We start from the raw sequence: 23,704 nt of genomic DNA, 5'->3' as shown, positions 1-23,704 counted from the left end.
ACTCATAGAAAGACTACTAAAAGTGATCATTTTCTAGGCCCAAAACTAGTTTCAATAAATTCCACAGCCTTGTTATCACACAACTCACATTCTCTGACTATAAATATTAATCCATCAAGTCTGCTCTGCTCATTTAGACTGAAGCATTCTCACTCAAAACCAAAGCTCCAGCAATCCTATTACCAACCGTCAGGGACACAGGTTGCCACCTTTGCAATGAAAATGCTTTTAAAAGTAGCTTCTTTACTTATCTTTTTAGATAATTTGCATATGTCAGTTATTCATATACTTATCCTAACTGTTTTTTTAACATCAACTTCTCCTTCTATTGCTTCATATTACCCTTTGATCTTGTAAGCCAAGTTTTTGCAATAATTACCTAAAGTATTTTTTTAACTTAACCCTTGTGATGGTCCTGGTGACCTATAAATTGAAGGTTGCTTATTAGGCCTTTGGATTTGCAAATTTTGCCCTAGTTAGAATTACGCAGCAGACTGTGGGGCATAAATGGAACACTGTGAACATTTAAAATAAGTCAAGTTTATTATTATTCCATTAATTCTCATCAGAACAGCAATTTCTATTCATTTCAATAGAAGTTTTTATTTTTATTTATATTGAGCAAATGACATCCTTCTTTAAACTGTAAGATTTGACAAAGAATGCAAATGTTTAGTTCAAAAGGAGAACACAAGTGAGTACCTATGGTTATGTGATACTTAAAAATGTTCCCAGTGTACTTTTGTCCACATATATCCCAATTTTATTTATTTTCTGACATAAATTTTCCAATGCGCACAAATTTTCTGAACAAATCCATGGTCCCAATCCCTAATGTATCTTTTCCTTGAAAAAAAAGAAAAGCAAACAAGGCTGTCATGGGAATTATTGACTTTAACTGAGGTAAGGAAGGAATCAGAATTACTATACCATAGTGCTAGAAAAATTTAGGCAATCTACCTTCTTAATTTTACAGATGAAGACTATGAGACTTAGGTAGATGAAAATATTTATTCAGGGTGCCCTAGATACCTCATAGCTGAGGTCAGACAATGGCAGAGAGAGAGAAGGAAAGGGAGAGGGAGGGGGAGGGGAAGAGGAAGGAAAGGGGAAGAGGGAGAGGGAGAAGGGAGGAGGGTGGTGGGGGGGGATATTTATATTACAATTCCTGGAGAGTCACCCTTGAGATATAACAACAAGAACAAAAAAAACCCAGAGCAAAGAATCGGGGGATCAGAAGGAAGTGAAGGGCAGTGAGCAGCATGACAAGGGAGAGTTCAGAAGGCGATTCAACAGATGTGTTCACAGATATAGTCTTCCTACATTCTCATTTCAGCAAGTCTAGATATGCATTCACTCATCCACTCCAGTCATTCAACAAATATAGTGAATTCCTATTGTGTGCTACTAGGCCCATAAATACCTACCTTTGTAGCACTTACATTCTAACAAGACCGTTCTCCCTCATAGCCAGTGCTTCCAGAAATAAGTTTACAGAAACCAGGAACTAAGATGGATTGAGGTAATTAGGAAAGTCCACACAGAAAGATAAGTATAGAAGGGGTACTTTTAAAAGTTGCATGTCCCACTACAGATTCACCACAATGGCTAAAATTTAAAAGACTGACAATACCAAAGACTGGGATAATGACAATGCCAGGTGTTAGGGTAACATGGGGTTACTGGAACTCTCACATATTGTTAGAGGGAATGTGAAATGATAAAACCATATTGGAAAAAGATCTGACAGTTTATTTTACAACTAAACACACCTACCTTACAACTCAAAAATTCAAACGTAGGTATTTTACCCAAGAGTAATGAAAATATATGTTAACAGAATAAAACTTGTTCGAGAATTTTCATAGAAGCTCTATTCATCAAGACCAAAAACTTGAGGCAGCCTAGGTATTCATCCGTAGGTGGATAAATAAACAAACTGTGGTATAAACATCTAATGAATACTATGCAGCAATACAAAGGTATAAATTACCAATACACAACATGAATAACTCTCAAAAGCATACTGAGTAAAAGACATCTTATACAGAAGCATATATACTGTATGATTTCATTTATATGAAATTCAAAAACAGGCAGACTTATCCATGGTAGAAAAAAAATAGAACAGGTGATTGCCTCTGGCGCATTTGAATAAGGATTGATGGAAAAGAATTGAGAGAACTTTCTAAAGTGATGGCAAGGCTGTATGTCTTAATATGTGTTTTGGTTACACAGGTATATGCATTTGTCAAAATTTATTAAATGATACAAAAATCAGTAGCATTTCTACACACTAACAATAAACTATCTGAAAAGGAAATTAAGCATCAAAAAGAATAAAATATTTGGAATAAACTTAACCAAAAGGGTGTGAGACTTGTATACTGAAAACTGCAAAATGTTGATGAAAAAAATTAAAGTAGAAACTAATAAATCAAAAGACATCTGTATTCAAGGGCTAGAATAATTAATATTGTTAAAATGTCCCAACTACTCACAATGATCTACAGATTCAATGCAATCCCTATCAAAATCTCAATGATTTTTCACAGGAACATAAAAAAAATGCAAAAGTTCATATGGAACCACAAAAGACTCCGAATAGCTAACGTAATTTTGAGCAAAAAGGACAAAGTTAAAGGCATCCCACTTCCTGATTTCAAAACATATCACAGAGCTACCATAATAAAAACAGTATGAAACTGGCATAAAAACACACATATGGTCCAATGAAACAGAATAGAGAGCCCAGAAATAAATGAATACATAGATGGTCAACTGCCTGTCCAAGGGTGCTAAGGATATGCAATGAGGAAAGACAGTCTCTTCAATAAATTGTACCAGGAAAATTGGATATCCACAAACAAAAAAACAAAATAACTACCATATGACCCAGAAATGCCACTTCTGTGAATATACCCAAAGGTATTGAAATCTGTATCTCAAAGAGATACCTGCACTCTCATGTTCATTGCAGCATTGCAACATTATTCGCAATAGCCAAAACATGGAAGGAACCTAAATTTCTCTCAACTAATGAAAGGATAAAGATAATGTGGTAAATATGCACATATATAATGGAATATTATTCAGCCCTTAAAAAGAAAGAAATCCTGCCATTTGTGACAATATAGATAGAGCTGGAGGACATTATGCCTAGCAAAATAAACAAGACACAGAAAGAGAAATACTGTATGACCTCATACGAACTCTCTTATATGTGGAATCTAAAATAGTCAATTTCATAGTAGTAGAGAGTAGGATGGGGGTTACAAGGGCCTGGAGGAAAGGGATAATGGGGAAGTGTAAGTCAAGGGGTACAAAACTTCCATTATGCAAAATGAGTAAGTCCTAGAAATCTACTGTATGGGCCGGGCGCGGTGGCTCAAGCCTGTAATCCCAGCACGTTGGGAGGCCGAGACGGGTGGATCACGAGGTCAGGAGATCGAGACCATCCTGGCTAACACGGTGAAACCCCGTCTCTACTAAAAATACAAAAACTAGCCGGGCGAGGTGGCAGGCGCCTGTAGTCCCAGCTACTCGGGAGGCTGAGGCAGGAGAATGGCGTAAACCCGGGAGGCGGAGCTTGCAGTGAGCTGAGATCTGGCCACTGTACTCCAGTCCGGGCGACAGAGCGAGACTCCGCCTCAAAAAAAAAAAAAAAAAAAAAAAAAAAAGAAATCTACTGTATGGCATAATGCCTATAGATAATACTATACTTTCTTTAAATTCACCAAATGGTCCTACTTAACATGAGTCTTTTTTTTTCTTTTTTCTTTTCTTTTCTTTTCTTTTTTTTTTTTTTTTTTTGAGGCAGGGTCTCACTCTGTCGCCCAGGCTGGAGTGCAGTGGCACAATCTTGGCTCACTGCAAACTCCGCCTTCCAGGTTCAAGTGATTCTCCTGCCTCAACTTTCCTGAGTAGCTGGGATTACAGGCACCCACCACCATACCCAGCTAATTTTTGTATTTTTAGTAGATACGGGGTTTCACCATGTTGGCCAGACTGGTCTCGAACTCCCAAGCTCAGGTGATCCACCCACCTCAGCCTACCAAAGTGCTGGGATTAAGGCGTGAGCCGCCATGCCCGGCCTCATTAGTGTTTTAACTGTATATTCAAAATAAAACATAACTCTAAACAAATACTGAACTCAAGTTAACATATATATTCTAAAGTACTGTTTTTAGGAGAAAGTTTCTGGCTGCCTAGAAATTATTTTGAAATACATCCAAAAAATAAGAAGATTTTATTGATAAATAAGTGGAAGAATATGTGATGAAGCAGGCATAGTAAAACGTTAATGGTAGAATCTAGGTAGTGGGCATATGAGTGTTGACTGTAAAATGAGTGTTCACTGTAAAAATCTTTTAATTTTTCTGTTTGTTTAAAGTGTTTCATAATAAAATATTGGGGGAAATTACATGTCATGTTTGTTTCACATAGGAAGACTTTCTATTTTCATACTAAATATTTTTTATGGCTGTATGTCAAATTCTGCCTTACTGCTTTAACTTGAAATATGCCTAAGTATATGTGTGTGTGTGTGTATATATATCAGTGTTATATAGTTGATGCATTATGTAGTTAATAGTTAGATAGTTCATGTATTAATCCAGCCAGATAGAATCTCTTTGAAAAGATCTATCTGACTGGGATGTACATATTAGAGATTGACGCACTTGACTAATTAAGCTAATCTTAGGAAATCAATAAGATGCCATCTAATTAAATTACAAATCTTACCTTTGGTTATGCATGTCTAGCTGTAAGATGTGACTGAGAAAAGAATCCTAAAATAAATCTCAAAGCATCAGGGCAGAAAACTTCCAATTAACATAGCAGACTATTTAATATACAAAAAAAATTAGTTCAAGCCAAACCCTTGAGATTTGGAAAATCCATTCCAAAATTTCACACTTGATTGTTATTTTTTAACATCATAAAAAAGAAAATGGGAGAAAGTAATTCTTATGTTTGTTCCTGTTAAAGTAGGACAAACTTTTGAGTGACTTTGGAGGGGACAGTAGTCCCAACACTTATCATGGAATTGACCATGTTGGGAGAGAATCTTGTTTCTCTTCACTCTTGGGTAATGTCAGGTTTAATAAATTTCCTTAATTTAAAGAGACCCACAGGTCCAAAACCTGTGACCAAAATAAATCAGGTAATAGGAAATTATAAATTGGAATTTGAAAAGTTAAAATGCAATCCATAAAATTAATTCCATACTTCTTCAAGGTGGTTCTCTTTGACATCAAGTTCACTATAATATTAGTAAGTCCAAGGAAGCCTGCTAGAAAAAAATTACACAGTGGTAACATTTTTATTCTCTTGGCATAGCGATTTTCAAGCACTACCAAAGAGTTAATTATTTTTTCTGTTCCTGTAATAAGGAACTAGGTTAAAAAAAAAAAAAAAAAAAAAAAAAAAGAGTCCTATGTCCTTCAAAAGGTATTGAATTTCAAAATGAGTGATTTCTTTCTAGATCTGTTTTTGTTTGAATATTAACTTCAACTGCAGTTTGTTTCTTCCTTTGTAAACCTCAACTTCTTACTATTTGAAGATCTTAAAATCTCAAAGTATTTTTACAAGAAAAGACCACCGTTGTTTCAAGATTAATGCCCAGTTACCCAAAGTGCTAATGTGGCATACCTAGATAAGAAATAAAAGCTTGACTAGGGCAGGATTCTGTGAAAAGTACACCTTTTCTGTGTCTGTACAAGATGCTGAAATAGCTAGTTGGAACACACGAAATCTAAATGTCCCTCTATAACAAAACCTGGAGACATTCTTTATATAAATGACTTTTTAAACGGATTCACTGGTAATGCCTGATACAGACCACATAGGAGATATGTAGAATTACCAAATAGTATGTCTAGCTGCACAAGAATTCTGAAATATATATACAGATGTCTTCAACTTCTGATGGGGTTATATCACAATAAGCCTATCGGGAAAATATTGTAAGCCAAAAATGCAATTAATACACCTAACCTACCAAACATCATAGCTTAGCCTAGCCTAACTTAAATGTGCTCAGAACACTTACGTTAGTCTACAGTTTGGCAAAATCATCTAATACAAAGCCTAGTTTCTAATAAATTATTGACTATCTCATAATTTATTGAACACCATACTAAAAGTGAAAAACAGAATGGTTGTATGAGTATTCAAAGTATGGTTTCTACTGAATGGATATTGCTTTTATGCCATCATAAAATCAAACCATAGTAGGTAAAGGACTCTCTGGCTAGCTAAGTGAATGTTATACATTCTTTACTAATCTTTATCATATTCTTTTCTCGTCCTCTTCCTATCTGGTCTGTAATGACCCCAGCCTCTTCATTTGCAATTGTTCAAGTACAGAATTTTTATCAAGTACATTTCTGAGCATACTTGATTTTCTTCAATACCAAATTTCTAGTTCAGTTGCCCATTACAATCAACAGTAATTTCCCTATTAAGATGGATCTCAGCTCTCCTCTGTCTCTGCCATGGTTTACATATTCAATTACATAATAATATGTGGGTGAAAAATAGAAGAGATATTCATCTGTTCTGTTTTGCATTCATAAAAACAATTGGATCTAAACTATAGAAGGTTCTCCCATCTGCATAAATACATTTGATCTCTAAAATATTCCCACAAATCAATAGCGTGGTAGTTTAAAAACAGCCTCAAATTTTTTGCTGCTTCTCTCATTGAGAGGTGGATTCAAATGTCTCTTCCCTTGAACCTGGTTTGGCCTTAGTGACTTGCCTGACAAATATAATGTGGCAACTATAAGACTATATAGGGCTTCTGAGTTATAGGAAACCTGGCAGCTACCACTTGGGCTGCTATTGCTCTGGGGGAAACTGGCTCTCATGTAAAAATCCGTCTACCTTCAGACGTCCATGCTGTGAGGAAGCCCAAGCTAGTCACATTGAGAGGCTGAATGATAAAAGATACCCAGTCACCCCCAACTGTTCCAATCTTCCCAGCTCAGGCTCAGACATGTGAGGTAAGGAGCTACCTTGGGCATTCCAAAAGGACATAATGTGGAAAGGAACAGAGGAACCTGGCCAACTGTCAGAATCAAAGTTTCAGATATTTGACCTCAATTGAATCTTTCCAGATATCTCCAGCCATTCAAGTCATACCAGCTGAGGGCCCAGTCATCATGGAATGTAAATGAGTCATCTCTGTTGGGCTTTGCACAAAATTCTGACCCATAAAACTGTAAGCCTAATAAAAATGGTGGTTATTTAAACCACCAAATTTTGGTAACAGCTAGTAAACACCCTCCTTGGGATTGTTTCATCATTTCACAGTGTTTATTAAGAAGTTTACATTAGCACACATGGCGTTTGCCAGTGCTGTCTATAGAAAGAAAATCTTGATTAGTAGGAAATTTGTTATAATTTAATAGTATTCTATTCTCCCAAGAATAGTGGTCTTTCAGCGATACAGAAAAAAAGCAAAATGTGTATCTTCTGTTTTCACAGGTATCTGAGATGTTATTATTGGGCAGTTCGAACTTTAATTACCATTGGTGGCCTTCCAGAACCACAAACTTTATTTGAAATTGTTTTTCAACTCTTGAATTTTTTTTCTGGGGTTTTTGTGTTCAGCAGTTTAATTGGTCAGGTAAGTTGAGTATGAATCACTGAATACACAGTGCTGTCATTTTTGAAAGACTAAGAAGTCTTTATAAACTTTATGGAGGAAAAATTAAAATCTGTCTGGTTCTTCTTTTTTTTTGAACTAACTTTCTTCTATTTTAATGAGTTGAAGGAGGATGTGATTAGATCAACAGTGCTTTTCCGTTTTTAAGCCATTAAATCTATCAAAAGACTGTCAGCAAAGAGCATTAGTTTGAACTCTCAGAGAAAGTTGTTTCTAAGTTAACTTTTTACTTGGACCCCAATGAAAACCATTAAAATCTCTTTTATTTACTTAAATTTCAACTATTTTTATAAAATCACTGGGTTATAATCGACTTCAGAGGTTATTTAAACCAGAGGCTACAAAATACCATATAAAATAATTAATAAGTTATTCTTTCACAAATGTTTACTATAGCATCTCCTTGTACTTATTCTCAAAAAAGTCAGTCTAGTAAGAAATTAAATACATAAATTATATTGAAGATAGTTGGCACTGACAAAGGATAGAGCCCACATTTTTTTTTCTTTTTCTTTTCTTTTTTTGTTTGTTTGTTTTTTTTTTTTTTTTTTTTTTTTTTTTTTTTTTGAGACAGGGTCTTGCTCTGCACTCAAGCTGGGGAGTAGTGGCACAAACATGGCTCACTACAGCCTCAGCCTCCTGGGCTCAAGGGGTCTACCCACCCGAGCCTCCCAAGTAGCTGCAACTACAGTTGCACCCCACTACACCCAGCTAATTTTTTTGTAGGACAGGTGGATAGTGGCCTGAATGTAAGAGCCCATGTCAGAATCTGATGCAGAAGGCAGTTGGGATATGAGTTCCAGATTAGTTAGTTTACATATGGAAGACACACTCTCAGGAGATTTGGCCACCATCTCTAGTAATTACCTAACCCTGGGAGAAACAAGCAAGGCCTCGGGCAGCAAGTTCCCTGATATTGACATATCAAAACATAGAAAATAAAACAGGTTAATACAGATACACAGGGATATGGCAGCTCCAGCCTTAACATGTTAATGGAATACAGAGAGGGGTAGTAAAGGAAACTCTATGTAGAAAATATTTAGGTTTAGGAAGATGAACACTAAGAGCTAAAAATTGTAAGTATAAAATATCATTATCTTCATGGCTGGGGAGATTATATTAACAATGTTTAAAACAGGAAGCTGGTTTGAGAGATTCTAAATTCAAATCCATTTGAATATAAATTGCAAAAATCACATTATTTTTTAATTTCTCATAAAATCAATGTTAAGGTGTCATATCACAGTCAATGTTTTCTCTATTTTACAGATGAGAAAACTACAGTTTAAAGAGATTAAGTGGCATCCCTGATTCATACATGTAGTTCATACGGTTATATGGTAGAACTATATATAACAACACTGATAAAAACAGTAAAATTTAACATGTATTGAGCACTTACTGTGTGCAAGGCGATTTTCACATCAAGACTAAAATACTATTTCTAGCACCAGTTCAATTATCTTGCCACTCAAAGTGTAATCTTTGGACAAGCAGCAGCAGCAGCACTTGAGAAATTCAGAGTTCAGGCCCCACCTGAGACTAATGAGTCAGAACTTGCATTTTAACAAAATCGTCAAGTGATTCATATACACACGAATGTTTGAGAAGCGCTGTTTTATACACCACACCACATCTGCTTTTAAATTGGATTCGAGGTTCCAACAGGAACGAGAAGGAATACCAAGTCACTAAAAATGTGGTAGTAGAGCACAAGAGAAAGATTGAGGCTAGAGATACAGATGTGTGCCTCGAACTCTCACAGTGAATAAAAGATGCTAAGCAAGGGAACAGATAGAAATAAAAGTTTAAAAGCCTGGGACAAAAAAACAAAAACAAAAAAAAACAAAAACAAAACCCTCCACTCACTCAAAATTCCCACATAGAGACTATACCCTGGAGCTAATCATGACTTTTTTTTCTTTAAGAGAGAGGGTCTGGCTCTGTTGCTCAGGCTAAGGTGTAGTGGCTTAATCATAGCTCACTGTAGCCTCAAAATCCTGGGCTCAAGCAATCCTCTCACCTCAGCCTCCCGGGTATCTGGCACTACAGGTGCATGGCATCATGCCTGGCTAATTCTTTTCTTCATTTATTTTTTGTAGAAACAGAGTCTCACTATGTTGCCCAGGCTGTTCTTGATCTCCTGGCCTCAAGTGATTCTCCCACCTCATCTCTCAAAATGCTGACATTACAGACATGAGCCACTGCACCCAGCTAATCATCACATTTTAACTGCAATATTCTATTTTCTGACACAACTCACAAAAACGGACATTTTTCTTCCTCTCATCCTCTCACATACTTCCCTAGCCTGGAATCCATCATAGAATATACATCCTCCTCAACTCCTACAACAACAAAACCCAACATTGCTGAAGGATATCACACAACCCATTCAAATTACTGTCACTACAAATTCTTGGAGCCTCAACAGCAATCAGTAATGCTTTTGACAGTCCTTGCTTCCCAACTTAACACTCTATTAAATCTCCAAGCCCTCTCCTAACATACCAAGTCCCCCAGCCTTAGGTGACTAGGTAATGTAAGTTATCAGTCAAGAACAGCATGGAAAAGTGAGATCTAGGAATTGAGATTGTTGAGGGATATTTGGAAGAGCCCCTGAGGAGTAAGAGACTGAAAAAGATATATACAGTTGGACTAGCTGCATAGCTCCTCAACAGATAGTTTTAATTTGTAGAAGTTTATTGACTCTAAAAATGGAAACTGAGGAGGGCATCACAATTAAAAAGAACCATTTGAGCTAGACTTCAAAGAATGAGTCGTTTTTCCATAAGCAGAAAAAGCTCAACAGCTACTAAAATGAACAAGCAAAGTCTTAGGAGTGTGAAAGTGAGGCCGTGGTTTTCCTCCCTATTATAAACCCACAGTCAAAGCATATTTACAGCCACTCACCTCCCTCTATGTGAGAGGAAGAGTCGAGCTATATATCTTTTTTGTGCTGAGACCTTAAAGATCAGCTTTTAACCTAGAGTGGGTTTTTATGGTTGAGTTATAAACATCCAAGAACTAAAACCTGACAGTTTCTTAAGAATTGTCACAGCAGTAGATGATGCTACAGTAATTTCAGCACATTTCAACTTCTGCTGAATACTATGCCTTAAGCATGATGAGATTTGATTTTATCTGTCTAAACAACACAAAGGGAAGTACAGAGGTTGCAATTTCATGATGAATTGAGTCTATATAGCCAGCCACACTGGATAATCTATGGAGGATGCATTCAAAGTAAGACTCACCAAAATGGACTAGCCATTCTGCCAGACAATTGCTCAACTTTTATTGCACATTCCTTGCATAAGCACAGCTGTATAATTTTTTCAATGTACACTAACATTTCTGCAGTGAAATACAAGTTTACAGAGAAGATTATATGCAGTCCTATGCATTACATGGCTGAATTCTCACTTGGTTTGTTCTACAGGTCTTATTGTTGTCCTTATTGGATCAGAGAGAGAATATAATTTGCCCAACATTTTATGGAAGTGGGTGATATTAGGACCCAATATCAGTGTATTTAAAGTCAAGTAATCCACTGCTGAAAAGTTAAGTCTGGGCAAGAATAAATAAAAATGAATGAATGAATAAAATCAAGTAATCAGGGCATTAGAAGGGAGTATATCATGTGGAAAACATGTAATCTGACTTTTATGCACTAATTTCCTCTGCTGGGTGTGGAATAACCTTATTTGTGGTTTTAGATGAGAGATGTGATTGGGGCAGCTACAGCCAATCAGAACTACTTCCGCGCCTGCATGGATGATACCATTGCCTACATGAACAATTACTCCATTCCTAAACTTGTGCAAAAGCGAGTGCGGACTTGGTATGAATATACATGGGACTCTCAGCGAATGCTGGGTAAGCATGGCAGATTACTGATTAAATTCCTGTAAACCTTGTCATATGATGAAAATTCTGTAAGGTAGCAGAGACTAACTGGATTTGAACAAAAGGTTGAAAAACAACTAAATGATCCTTAAAGCATTTGTTTAATACTACAGGGTTTTGTTTTGGTTTTTTTTGTTTTGTTTTGTTTTTCCTTAAATATAAAACCATATCTTACTGGTTTTGGAAACCTTGGAAGAGAAAAGGCTAAATTTTAATCAGCATCTTCTGGATGCTGGGTATTACACACATTGTCTCATATAGTCACACATACAAAAAAGGAAGTGGGAAAATTAGGCATTGTCTATCCCTTTTAAGGGAAGAAAATGGAGGCTCCTAACTGAGAAATTTAGCCAAAGACACAGAGCCAGCACATGGTCTAATTAGAACTCAGACCTGCATCTCTTCTCTTCCAAACCCTTGCTCTTACTGCAATATCACTCTCCTACCCAGAACACAGTGCAAGTGGGGGTTAACAATGCCAACCCTCACTCCACAGTCAGAAATCCACATATAACTTTTGAGGTCAGGTGTGGTGGCTCACTCCTATAATCTCAGCATTTTGGGAGGCCGAGGCAGGGAGATCACTTGAGATCAGGAGTTCAAGACCAGACTGGCATGGCAAAACTCTGTCTCTACTAAGAATACAAAAATCAGCAGAGTGTGGTGATGCACCACTACCCTCCAGCCTAGGCAACAGAGCCAGACTCTGCCTCAAAATAAAAGAAAGAAATCCACATATAACTTTTGACTCCCCCAAAACTGAACTACTAATAGCCTACTGTTAACTAGAAGACTTACTGATAATATACACAGTCGATTAACATTTTGTATGTTATCTGTATTATATACCATATTCCTACAATAAACTAGAGAAAACAAAATGTTATTAAGAAAATTATAAGGCAAAGAACTCTACTTACTAGTCATTTAGTGACAGTAGATCATCATAAAGGTGTTCATCCTCCTCATCTTCACTGTTGAGTAGGCTGAGGAGGAGGAGAAAAAGGAATTGACTTTGCTCTCAGGTGTAGCAGAGGTGGAAGAAAACCCTTGTATTAGTGGACCTGTGTAGTTCAAACACGTGTTGTTCAAGGGTCATCTGTACTAATGGAAAGCAGCAACCTTTCAGGCCATTCCCATCTCACCTCAGGGCACACAGTTGCTTCCACCAGATGCTAAATAATTAATGGTGTCTACCACTACACCACTATACTACTGCAGCTAAAAATAATAGTTACTGAGGGATATAAAATAAGTTTAGGATAATGCACTGCTAGTTGACAATAATGAAACTCAACTTTTAGTTTGTTCTCACCATATGAAAATAGGAATTAGTGCCACTAAGAAGCCAAAAATGCTCCAGAGTGCAAATTACAATGAAATTCTCAAATCACAAAGGTTCCTAAGAGTAGACAGAAACCGCTGGTTATTATGGTAGGATCTTTTCTTCACCTTTCTAACACTCTTAGGAGACTCCAGCCTCGTGTTTAGAATCTCTTCCTGAATGACCAAAACAACATGCCTCTCTCCAGAACATCTGCAGCTACTTGAGGGCATCTGAAGTGGGCAGAAAGAGCAACAAAAGGAGTGGTGCCAGGCTTCTTCCCTCACACCCCTTAGCGAGGGTAGATAATGATTCAACTCCTTGGCTTAGGAGGTAACTAGAGGCAGCCCTCGGAAACAATAAACTGTGTTTATATGTGAAGGATTTTTATGTTTAGAATCTATATTTGAATCAAAATAAGGATGTACTATAACAATTCTTCTCTTTTCTAAGTAATATAAGAAAACATCAAAAAATAATCAACTCTCAGAAACTCTTGGCATTCTAAACGTTAAGAATAGGGAATTTTCTGGAGGGGAACAAAAAGACCCTGGGCCTACTGGAGGGTGGAGGGTGGACGGAGGGAAAGGATCAGGAAAAACAATGAATAGGTACTAAGCTTAATACCTGGGTGACGAAATAATCTGTACAACAAATCTCCATGACACGAGTTTAACTATATAACAAACTTGCACATGAACCCCTGAACTTCAAATACAAGATTTTAAAAAAGGGAAAAAAAAAGAATAGGCAATTTTGTTTATGGAATATTTCATCAGCCTGAAAGCCCATCATTTAATTCACATGTAGAAAAATCTGTAATATATTCACATTCTTCATCGATAATAAGCAAGTAAATAACAATAATTTGAATTTACTCTCTTAGCACATTTTTTCTTTAGATTTCATCCCAGCTGAGCCACCTATTAATTATGCACAATGGAGCAAGTCACTTATAGCTTCTCGGGGCTTCAGTTCTTTTGTTTTTCTTCTTTCTGCAAAGTAGGAATGAGAACACTTACCCTTGGGGTTGTCACAAGGGTCAAATAAGATAATGGGTGTGACAGAGCTCTGTAAGCTCTCCAGTGCCACATGATGCTTATTATTATTTGCCATCCCTTGAATGCTAAGGCTGGAATCAATAGAATCAGAAAACAAGAACTAGGTCCTTTACCCATGCTAGCTTGTTCACTAGCCTTTGTGCTATGATGATTATGTTTCATATCTAAAGTTTCAGCAAGCATAATGTTCAGGAATTATTCACTACATCATCCAGACTTAAAAATACTTCTTTTCTTGCATAAGCATAATAGTGTTATTGTAATAGGTATGGAGATCCAATAGAAGTCATGAAAATATAGAATCTGATGCATGTAATTATGTATAAAAAGTGTTTGCATTTTGTTTCCTTTATTTTTAAAATTTTTCTACTTGTACCTTGGCAACTTATTTCATTAATTATTCTGCATCGGGGTTTGATGCGTTTATCTTTACAAAGATGAGTCCGATTTGCTTAAGACCCTGCCAACTACGGTCCAGTTAGCCCTCGCCATTGATGTGAACTTCGCCATCATCAGCAAAGTCGACTTGTTCAAGGCAAGTGCTTTTACAATTAATAGAAAGACACTGTATCTATTTTTCTGTGGAATCTAAGCTCTTGATTTATACAGCATTTATGGGGTTTTTTTTTTTTTTTTTTTTGCCTTATGTTTTAACAAAGTCAAAATAACCTAGAGAATGTATGTGGAATTAAAGAGTGAAATAAATTACAGGTCTCTCTTCAGCAGACGGCTTATTCTTTAAAAGCCTCTTTCTCTTCTAATTGGTGTCAAAAAAGAAGAGTTCTTCAGACTCTTCTTGCATTAATTTAAATATAATTTAAATTATATGGCTCTATGTCTTTGCTAGTACATGTATCACCTCCCATCTATACATGTGCCTTGGCAATGCACAACAAATCAGGCTCCAGATTAGCTCTGGAATGGCCTGAAATCGGAGAATCATACCTAATCATGTCTTCTATTACAAATACTTTGGATTTAGACTCTTCAAATGGCCAAATTTTAATTTAGAAGCTTTTTGTTTCAGGAAAAAAAAAGTATAACAAAGAAATTTTTTACTTTTTAAATGTTTAAGTATTACTACTCTTTTTATGCATTATATCCCATATAAATTTTTCTCACCTAATATTTCCTTCTGGGTATAGCATTCACCGACTTATCCATTCAATTAATTCATTCAAAAAGTATTTATGAAGTTCCCACCATGTTTCAGGCACCACTTTAGCCCCTGGGAATATAACAGTTGAAAACAAATACTTACTCAAGTAGAGCTTAAATTCCAGAAGAAGGGAACGAAAAATAAATATATAACATGTGTGGAGGTGATAACGCCTTGAACAAAGTTAAGCAGGTTTTATAGGTTGTTCTCGCATTGCTGTTAAAAAAAAATACCTGAGACTGGGTAATTTATAAAGAAAAGATGTTTATTTGGTCATGGTTCTGCAGGCTGTACAGGAAGCATGGTGGCATCTGCCTCTGGGGAGGCTTCAGGGAGCTTTTACTCATGGCAAAGGGCAAAGCAGGGGCAGGCATCTTATACAGCAGGAGCAGGACCAAGGCAGGCGGGGTCAGTGTCACACACTGAAACAACCAGATATTATGAGAACTCACTCACTATCATGAGGACAGTATCAAAGCGGATGGTGCTAAACCATTCATAGGAAATCTGCCCTGTGATTTAATCACCTCCCACCAGGCTCCATGTCCAACATTGGGGATTGCAATTCGACAAAAGATTTGGTGGAGACACAGATCCCAGCCATGTCACAGGTAAAGGAGGATGAGCGTGGCACTGGCCAGGAAAGGCCTCTCTGATTAAATGCATTTGAGCACCCAAGCAGAGGACTGCAAGAAGCAAGGGAGTGAGCTATGCAGATATTGGAAGAGGACAGAAAGGAATGAGGACAGGAGGGAATATTATAGGAGGATGGATGACATGATGCCCTGAGCTGGAAACACACTGCAAGGAAGCCAGAGTGGCTGGAGCAAAGGCAGTGGTGGAAGCAAGAGCAGTCAGGGAAGAATGGAAAAAAAAAAGGGGAGGCTGAGGCAGGCGGCAGTTAATGGAGGGCCTTGGAGGATCTATAGACTTTATTTATTTATTTATTTAGAGAAAGATCCTTGCTCTGTTGTCCAGGCTGGAGTACAGTGACACAATCCCAGCCCACTGCAACCTCTGCCTCCCGAGTTCAAATGATTCTCCTGCTTCAGCCTCCCAAGTAGCTGGGATTACAGGCATGACCACCACACCCAACTAATTTTTCTACTTTTAGTAGAGATGGGGTTTCACAATGTTGGCCAGGCTGGTCTTGAACTTCTGACTTCAAGTGATCTGCCCCCACTCAGCCTCCCAAAGTGATGGAATTACAGGCATAAGCCACTGTGCCCAGCCATCTATAGACTTTAAATTGTACTCTGAGTTGCAAAGACACTGAGGCTCTTGAGCGGAAAATGACCTATTCAAGACCAGTTTGAACAGGATCTTTCCTGCTGTGTGGAGAAAAGGCCTTAGGAAGCAAATGTGGAAGGCAGGGAGGCCAAATGGAAGTTATAACCATCTGTGGAAGAGATGATGGTGACCAGACCCAGGGTTATTGAAGCAGAGTTTTTGAGAAGTGGCCAAATATTGGGTGTATTCAAACCCAAAAATCCCATAGTTTTTCCTGTTTGATTACATGAAGAGGGTAAGAAACAGAAAAGGACCAAAAATGATTCCAAGGGTTTAGATCTGAGGAACAAGAAGAACAAAGATATCATTTGCAAAATAGGAAACTTTAAAGTAAGTGTAGGTTGGATGGGCTGGAAATCAACTCTTTGTTTTTGGATGTTTCTATGGTTTGGATAACGGCATCCTCTCCAAAAATCATGTGGAAACTCAATCCCTAATGCAACAACATGAAGACGTGTGGCCTTTTGGGAAGTGATTGAGTCTTGAGGGTTCGACCCTCATGAATGGGTTTAGCACCATTATAAAAGGTCTCAAGGGGAAGGAAGAACTCTCTTGCCCTCCTGGTCTTCCACTATGTAAGGACATAGTATTCCTCCCATCTGGAGGATGCAGCAACAAGGCATCCTCTTGGAAAAAAGAGCAGCGCTCACCAGAGGCCACACCTGCTCATGCCTTAATCTTGGACTTCTCGGTCTTCAGAACTGTGAGAAATACATTTCTGTTATTTATAAATTACCCAGTCTGTGGTGTACTTTTAATATCGGCACAAAAACAGATGTGTTTGTTGGATGAGGTGACTGTTAGATTCCAGTTGAAAATGTCATGTAGGCAGTTTGGTTTATAAATCTGAGTTCGGGGGAGAGGTCCAAGCTGGAGCAATACATTTGGACCTGTCAGCATATTGGTGTATTTCAAGCCAAGGGACTCAATGTGATCACTTAAGATGAAAGTATGGACAGAAGAAAAAACATAATCCAAACAGAAGGATATGTCTTAAAATTATATAATCAATAATATTAGAAACAAGATGAAGAAGCAGAAGCTGTAGAGTAGAATGGTTAGGCATAGTCACCCCCAGCATTAGGTTAACCCACGACTTTGTAAGTTATTAGAGTTAGGTCAGTATTCTAGGACTCTTTTCTTAGCTATGTCCTGTGCTAGATTTCTATCAATATTTTGATGATCATATAAAAGATGTGATTTTCAAATTGGCAGATGACACAAAGGAAGAAGGAATAGAATAAAATATATTAATTACAAAATTTAAAATTACTAAATACTTTGAAACAACAAGCAAAGCAAACAAGATTAACATCAACAAGCATAAAAGTAAAATTCTAAACTTAGGTCCAAAAGGAAAATATTACAGGCCAGCTACCATGGCTTATGCCAATAATCCCAGGACTTTGGGAGGTAGAGGCAGGATGATAGCTTGAGCCCAAGAGCTCAAGATCAGCCTGGGCAACATAGCAAGACCCCATTTCTAAAAACAAAAAACTTAGCTGAGCATATTGGTACACACCTTTTGTCCCAGCTACTTGGGAGGCTGAGGCAGGAAGATTGCTTGAGCCCAGGAGTTCGAGGCCACAGTAGGCCAGGATTGCACCACTATACCCAGCCTGGGTGACAGAGCAAGACCCTGACTCAAATATATATATATATATATGTCTGTGTGTGTGTATGTGTGTGTGTATGTATGTGTAGAGAGAACGAGAGATCTATATATAACAAAAGCAAAAGTGTAATAGTTTATAACACTTCTTTTTAGATAGAAGTTTTACTTGATCTCCAACTCCACATGAGTCAGTAGAACCATATGTGGGATTCCCGGACATTTTCACATAATATCGGTTTCTTAATCATTTAAACTACATTTGGATTAGCATATCAAATTGCAAATAACCAGTTTTAAGAAGGTTCCAGCTAAGGGGTTAAGAGGAGGGGTTGAGCTGTGGACCAAGGATAGTAAAAGGGTAATCTTATAAAATTATTCTGTAATGGTGGAAGTCAGATTAATGAATGCTTCTGGTGGTGAATGGAGATGAGGAGATTGATTAGGAAGAAGCATGAGGGAACTTTGTATGGTGATGGAAATGTTTTTTGTCTTGCTAGGGAAGTTACGTAAGTGTATACATTTATCAAAATTGATCCAACTGTCCCTTAAGATCTGTATATTTCATTTTACGTAAATTATTATTTCATTTTCAAAAAAAAAGAAGAATGACCCCAAAAGAAAATGAGTAGATGCTGAGGATGTTTAGTTGTGAGAAAAATAAATAAATTCAAGGGCAGCGGAAGTTTCATATACTAAAGTCTGTTATATGAGCAAGGAATGAGACTTACTCTACATTGTTCTGCAAAATAACACTCAACTGTAAACTCCATTTCTAAGTTGCAGACACCTCTACTGCATATTGATGTATTTGTATATACACACACATATACCATGGAACACCAGTCAGCCATAAAAAGGAACAAAATAATGGCATTTGCAGCAACTTGGATGGAGTTGGAGGCCATTATTCCTTTTTTTATTGTTTTTTGTTTTTTAAACAATGTCTCGCTCTGTCACCCAGGCTGTAGTGCAGTGGCACAATCTTGGCTCACTGCAACCTCCGCCTCCCAGGTTTAAGTCATTCTCCTGCCTCAGCCTCCTGAGTAGCTGGGACTACAGGGTGTGCCACCACGCCCAGCTAATTTTTGTATTTTTAGTAGAGGCAGGATTTCACCGTGTTGGCCAGGATGGTCTTAATCTCTTGACCTCATGATCTGCCCATCTCAGCCTCCCAAAGTGCTAGGATTACAGGCATGAGCCACCATGCCTGGAAGGAGACCATTATTCTGAGTGAAGTAACTCAGGAATAGAAAATCAAATATTGTATATACTTATTTATAAGTGGGAGCTAACCTATGAGGATGCAGGGGCATAAGAATAATATAATGGACTTTGGAGACTCAAGGGTAACTGTGGGAAGGGGGGTGAAGGATAAAAGGCTACACAATGGGTATAGTGTACACTGCTTGGGTGATCGGTGCACCAAAATCTCAGAAATCACCACTAAAGAACTTATCTATGTAATCAAAAACCACCTGTTCCCCCCAAAACTATTGAAATTAAATAAAAATTTTTAAAAAGAAAATAGCAGAGTGCCTCATACACAAGAGTAGATATTATAAAAGTTTGTATGTTTTATTTTTAAAATCACGTATACATATTTATGTGTGTACTAGGCACAATGAAAATATATGTCTTATTATAGGTATGGTCAGAAATGTATTAAAGCCACTAAGCTAAATTATCTTAACGGTGTTTTAAAATATTATAAAACTCTTTATACCTGAATGACGAACTTAATTGAGAATAAGTGACAGTAAGTAACTCTTTCCTAAAGGAAAACAAATGCTTTAAATTAGACACCGATGACTTTTATGGGATTATCTCCTGTTTGGGAAGATAACAGTTTTTTGCCTCATAGTTTTTTTCTTTCTATATGTACTTTTTGGTACTCCACCAAATCAGCAACATCTGATTGAGAAAAAAGGTTAAATCTTCACATCTTGCTAATGTTGTATACAACTTAGATTCATTCTTTCCTGACATTTCTGTTAAAGATACAGTTCTTTCCAGAAAGAACCCATTTACATTTATATTTCTGTTACATGAAAAGGTTTTTTTTTTTTGTAAAGCCAAGTGAAGTAGAAAATACGTAGGTATGGAATCTTTCTAAATTTATTTTCATAGAGATAGTCTTAGCAGTTTACACAAATTTATTTTCTTACCAAGGAAATAGGGTGAATAGTGATCCTTCACCCTACATCTCATAATTTATACCTGACTGATCCTTGCACTGCTTCTGAACCAGTCTCCTATCTTCACTGAAAGCCACTACGCACCCAGGGAGCTGAGTGCACAAAGGTGGGAATGGCCCAGGTGTGGGACGTGTAGGAGCCTGTGGAGTGAGAAACTAGAAGCACCTGGGAGAAAGCTCCTAGGCATGGAAAATACTAACCTGTTCACTGAAGTTAAAATGAGGCTAGGAGGATGGGTCCTAATTCAATTTGGTGTCCTTGTAAGAAGAGGAAATTTGGACACATAGAGACACCACAGGTGCAAGTGCACAGAGGAAAAACCATGTAAGGACACAGTGAGAAGGTGGCCATCTGCAAGCCAAGCAGAGAGGCCACAGAAGAAACCAGACCTGCTGATGCCTTGATCTTAAGCGTTTAGCCTCCAGAACTGTGAGAAAATAATTTGTGTTGTTTAAAGCACACACCCTGTATAACTGTGTTATGGCAGCCCTAACAAACTAATACACTTCCAATGAAAGCTTTGTTACATCCCATTTTACAGAGAGCAAACAACTTACCTGACTGAGGTCATTGAGCTCTAAGCATTGGGACAGTTTGAGCACGGCTTTCTTTACACCACTCTATCATTCTTACCTTCAGTTCTCTACCAACCCTATCTGGATAACTGATAAGGTGGGGAGGAACTGGAAAAGTTTCACTAGAGTCCAAAGTCAAGCTGCTCCAGTGCAGTAGCTCATGGCTGTTATCCCAGCACTTTGGGAGGTCAAGGCAAGAGGATTGCCTGACCCCAGGAGTTCAAGACCAGCCTGGCAACATAGTGAGAACTCATCTTTACAAATAATAGAAAATTTAGCCAGGTGCCTGTAGTCCCTACTACTCAGGAGGCCAAGACAAGAGGATCACCTGAGCCCAGGAGGTTGAGGCTGCAGTAAGCCATGATTGTGCCTCTGTACTCCAGCCTGGGCAACAGAGCGAGACCCTGTCTCAAAAAAAAAAAAAAAAAAAAAAAAAAAAAAGATCAAGACCAAGGCAATCCTTTGGCGATATTCACAGACTAAGACTTGGCACATCAGATAGATATCTACAGTCACACACACTTTTCTACTTTCCTGCTAAGAAAAGCCTCTGAATCTCATGCAGGATTTTTCTCCTCTTAATCAAAGCAGGTGGAATTAGAGTCACAGATTTTCACTAAAACTTTGCTTCAATAAATTGTGGTTAATTAGTAAGATTTGCTGCTTCAACGTGGGTGATCGGAGATTTGAAATAGCTTAGAGACGAATAGTCAAATTATATATATATTTTAATTTTTCACAAAAATGGTTCCTCTTCCTTGCAGATTTCACGTTATTCCAGGCCCAAGCACAAGTATTAAGCTAATAAGGAGTGATTCATTTCTATGAGATTGGGCAATTTCCCCTCATTTCTGATGATTTATTATTTCGATCTCGATTTTTAAATATATTTTATCAAATTAAATGCTAGGAAAATCACATTTTGCCTCTACCACTGTGTTACCAGAAATGGGAGAAACTTTAATGTAAGTTCTGTTGCGCCACCTAGTGGCTGGTATTAGAATCGCATACTTTAGAAACAGCCCGCAGTCAGTAGGAAAGCGGGGACCCAGAGATACCAAAATTGGAATGTAGGTACCTTCAGTCTGACAAGGAAGGCACAATGTGTCTATTTGCTGCGCTGGTAATTATGCAGAACCCATCCCAACAGGACACCTCACTGGGATCTTTGACTCATTGTTTGCGATTATGTGACAAAGAGAACCTGCAAAGGCTGTGACTTCTAAGAAAGGATGAGAAGGAAGTGTTTTGTGTGTGAGTGACAGACTGAGCCAGGAATAGAACCGGAATGGCAGCATGCTTTCCCTAACACTCACATGCAGATCCCCAGCAGTGGCATCCTACTTATCTGATATGTCATCACATATATACTCCACAGGGCCTGAAATCAGAACGTGAGAGTGAGACTGCAGTGAGATTTGTTTCGTTTCTGCCAACTTTATTTTTATCCCAATGGTATCAGCAATAAAGTATTGTTGCTAGATTTTTAAAAAATGTTTTGAATAGTGAGTTTATAATCTAAATGAACTCCATTCAACTGTACATCCTCAGCAGTTGCTCTGTCTAAAGCACTGAGCCAGACATGGAGGGCTACTGCCCAGCTACTGCAGCCATGTTGTTTCTGCCCTCTGGAGCCCTTCGATAGGGAGGGAAGACACTAAATAAATGAGATAATATACTTGGCTGTAAGGGACTCAAAATATATGAGGCACTTATATCAGGACCTGGCACATAGTAAATTCCATAGTTATTATTGAATGGAGAAATAATACTGATGCAACCATGTAGGAGTTTCTACACAGGTAAAATCAGATTCTTCCTGTGGCCCTGCCTGATCATAGAAAAATTGACTAGATCAGGCGTGCCCACCCCAGGGTCACAGACAAGTGCCAGTTGGTGGCCTATTGGGAACCAGGCAGCAAAGAAGGAGGTGAGTGGTGGGTGAGTGAGAGCAGCTTCATCTGTATTTACAACCACTGCTCATTGCTGGCATTACCACCCAAGCTCTGCCTCCTGTCAGATCAGCAGTGGCGTTAGATTCTCATAGGAGTGGAACCCTATTGTGAACTCTGCATGCGAGGGATCTAGGTTGCATATGCCTTATGAGAGTCTTATGCCTGATGATTTGTCACTGTCTCCCATCACCCCCAGATGGGTTATGGTGAGTTATATAATTATTTTGTTACATATTACAAAGTAATAATAATAGAAAGAAAATGCACAATAAATGTAATGTGCTTGAATCATCCTGAAACCATCCCCCCAACTGCCCATCAGTGAAAAAAATTGTCTTCCACAAAACTGGTCCCTGGCGCCAAAAAGATTGGGGACTGCTGGATTAGATTCATCTTCAGGATTCTGTCTAACTCATGACTACCCACTTTGACCCAAACTCCTAGAAAATTAGAACTATTGAACAGGGGAAGTAGCGGGAGCCGGTGCAGACGCGAACGACTCTGTCTGACAGCTTTGGGGAGAGCCGCGGATCTCCCAACGCGGAGGTTGAGATCTGAGAACGGACAGACTGCCTGCTCAGGTGTGTCTCTGACCCCTGAGTAGCCTAGCTGGGAGAAATCCCCCACTAGGGGCAGTCTGACACCCCACACCTCACAGGGTGGAGTACACCCCTGAGAGGACACTTCCAAAGGAAGAATCAGACAGGTACACTCGCTGTTCAGCAATATTCTATCTTCGGCAACCTCTGCTGCTGATACCCAGGCAAACAGGGTCTGGAGTGGACCTCAAGCAATCTCCAACAGACCAACAGAGAGTCCTTCTGACTGTCAGAAGGAAAACTATCAAACAGGAAGGACACCTATACCAAAACCCCATCAGTTCGTCACCACCATCAAAGACCAGAGACAGATAAAACCACAAAGATGGGGAAGAAGCAGGGCA

General features: G+C 38.2%; 1 protein-coding gene across 2 annotated transcripts in view; it reads left to right on the top strand.

Annotated features, from left to right (window-relative positions):
- CNGB3 (cyclic nucleotide gated channel subunit beta 3) overlaps positions 1-23,704 on the top strand; it is a 168,018-nt gene that overhangs the window by 103,065 nt on the left and 41,249 nt on the right. For both annotated transcript variants that reach the window (XM_010378557.2, XM_010378558.2), the window contains 3 exons: positions 7,495-7,636; positions 11,398-11,557; positions 14,410-14,507. In XM_010378557.2, coding sequence (XP_010376859.2) covers positions 7,495-7,636; positions 11,398-11,557; positions 14,410-14,507 — 400 coding nt within the window. The remainder of the gene's footprint in view (positions 1-7,494; positions 7,637-11,397; positions 11,558-14,409; positions 14,508-23,704) is intronic.

Source organism: Rhinopithecus roxellana, chromosome 9 (genome assembly GCF_007565055.1).
Source record: "Rhinopithecus roxellana isolate Shanxi Qingling chromosome 9, ASM756505v1, whole genome shotgun sequence".
Taxonomy (NCBI): Eukaryota; Metazoa; Chordata; class Mammalia; order Primates; family Cercopithecidae; genus Rhinopithecus; species Rhinopithecus roxellana.
The sequence above is the reverse complement of the archived record's forward strand: the minus strand, read 5'-3'. Positions and strand labels throughout refer to the sequence as shown.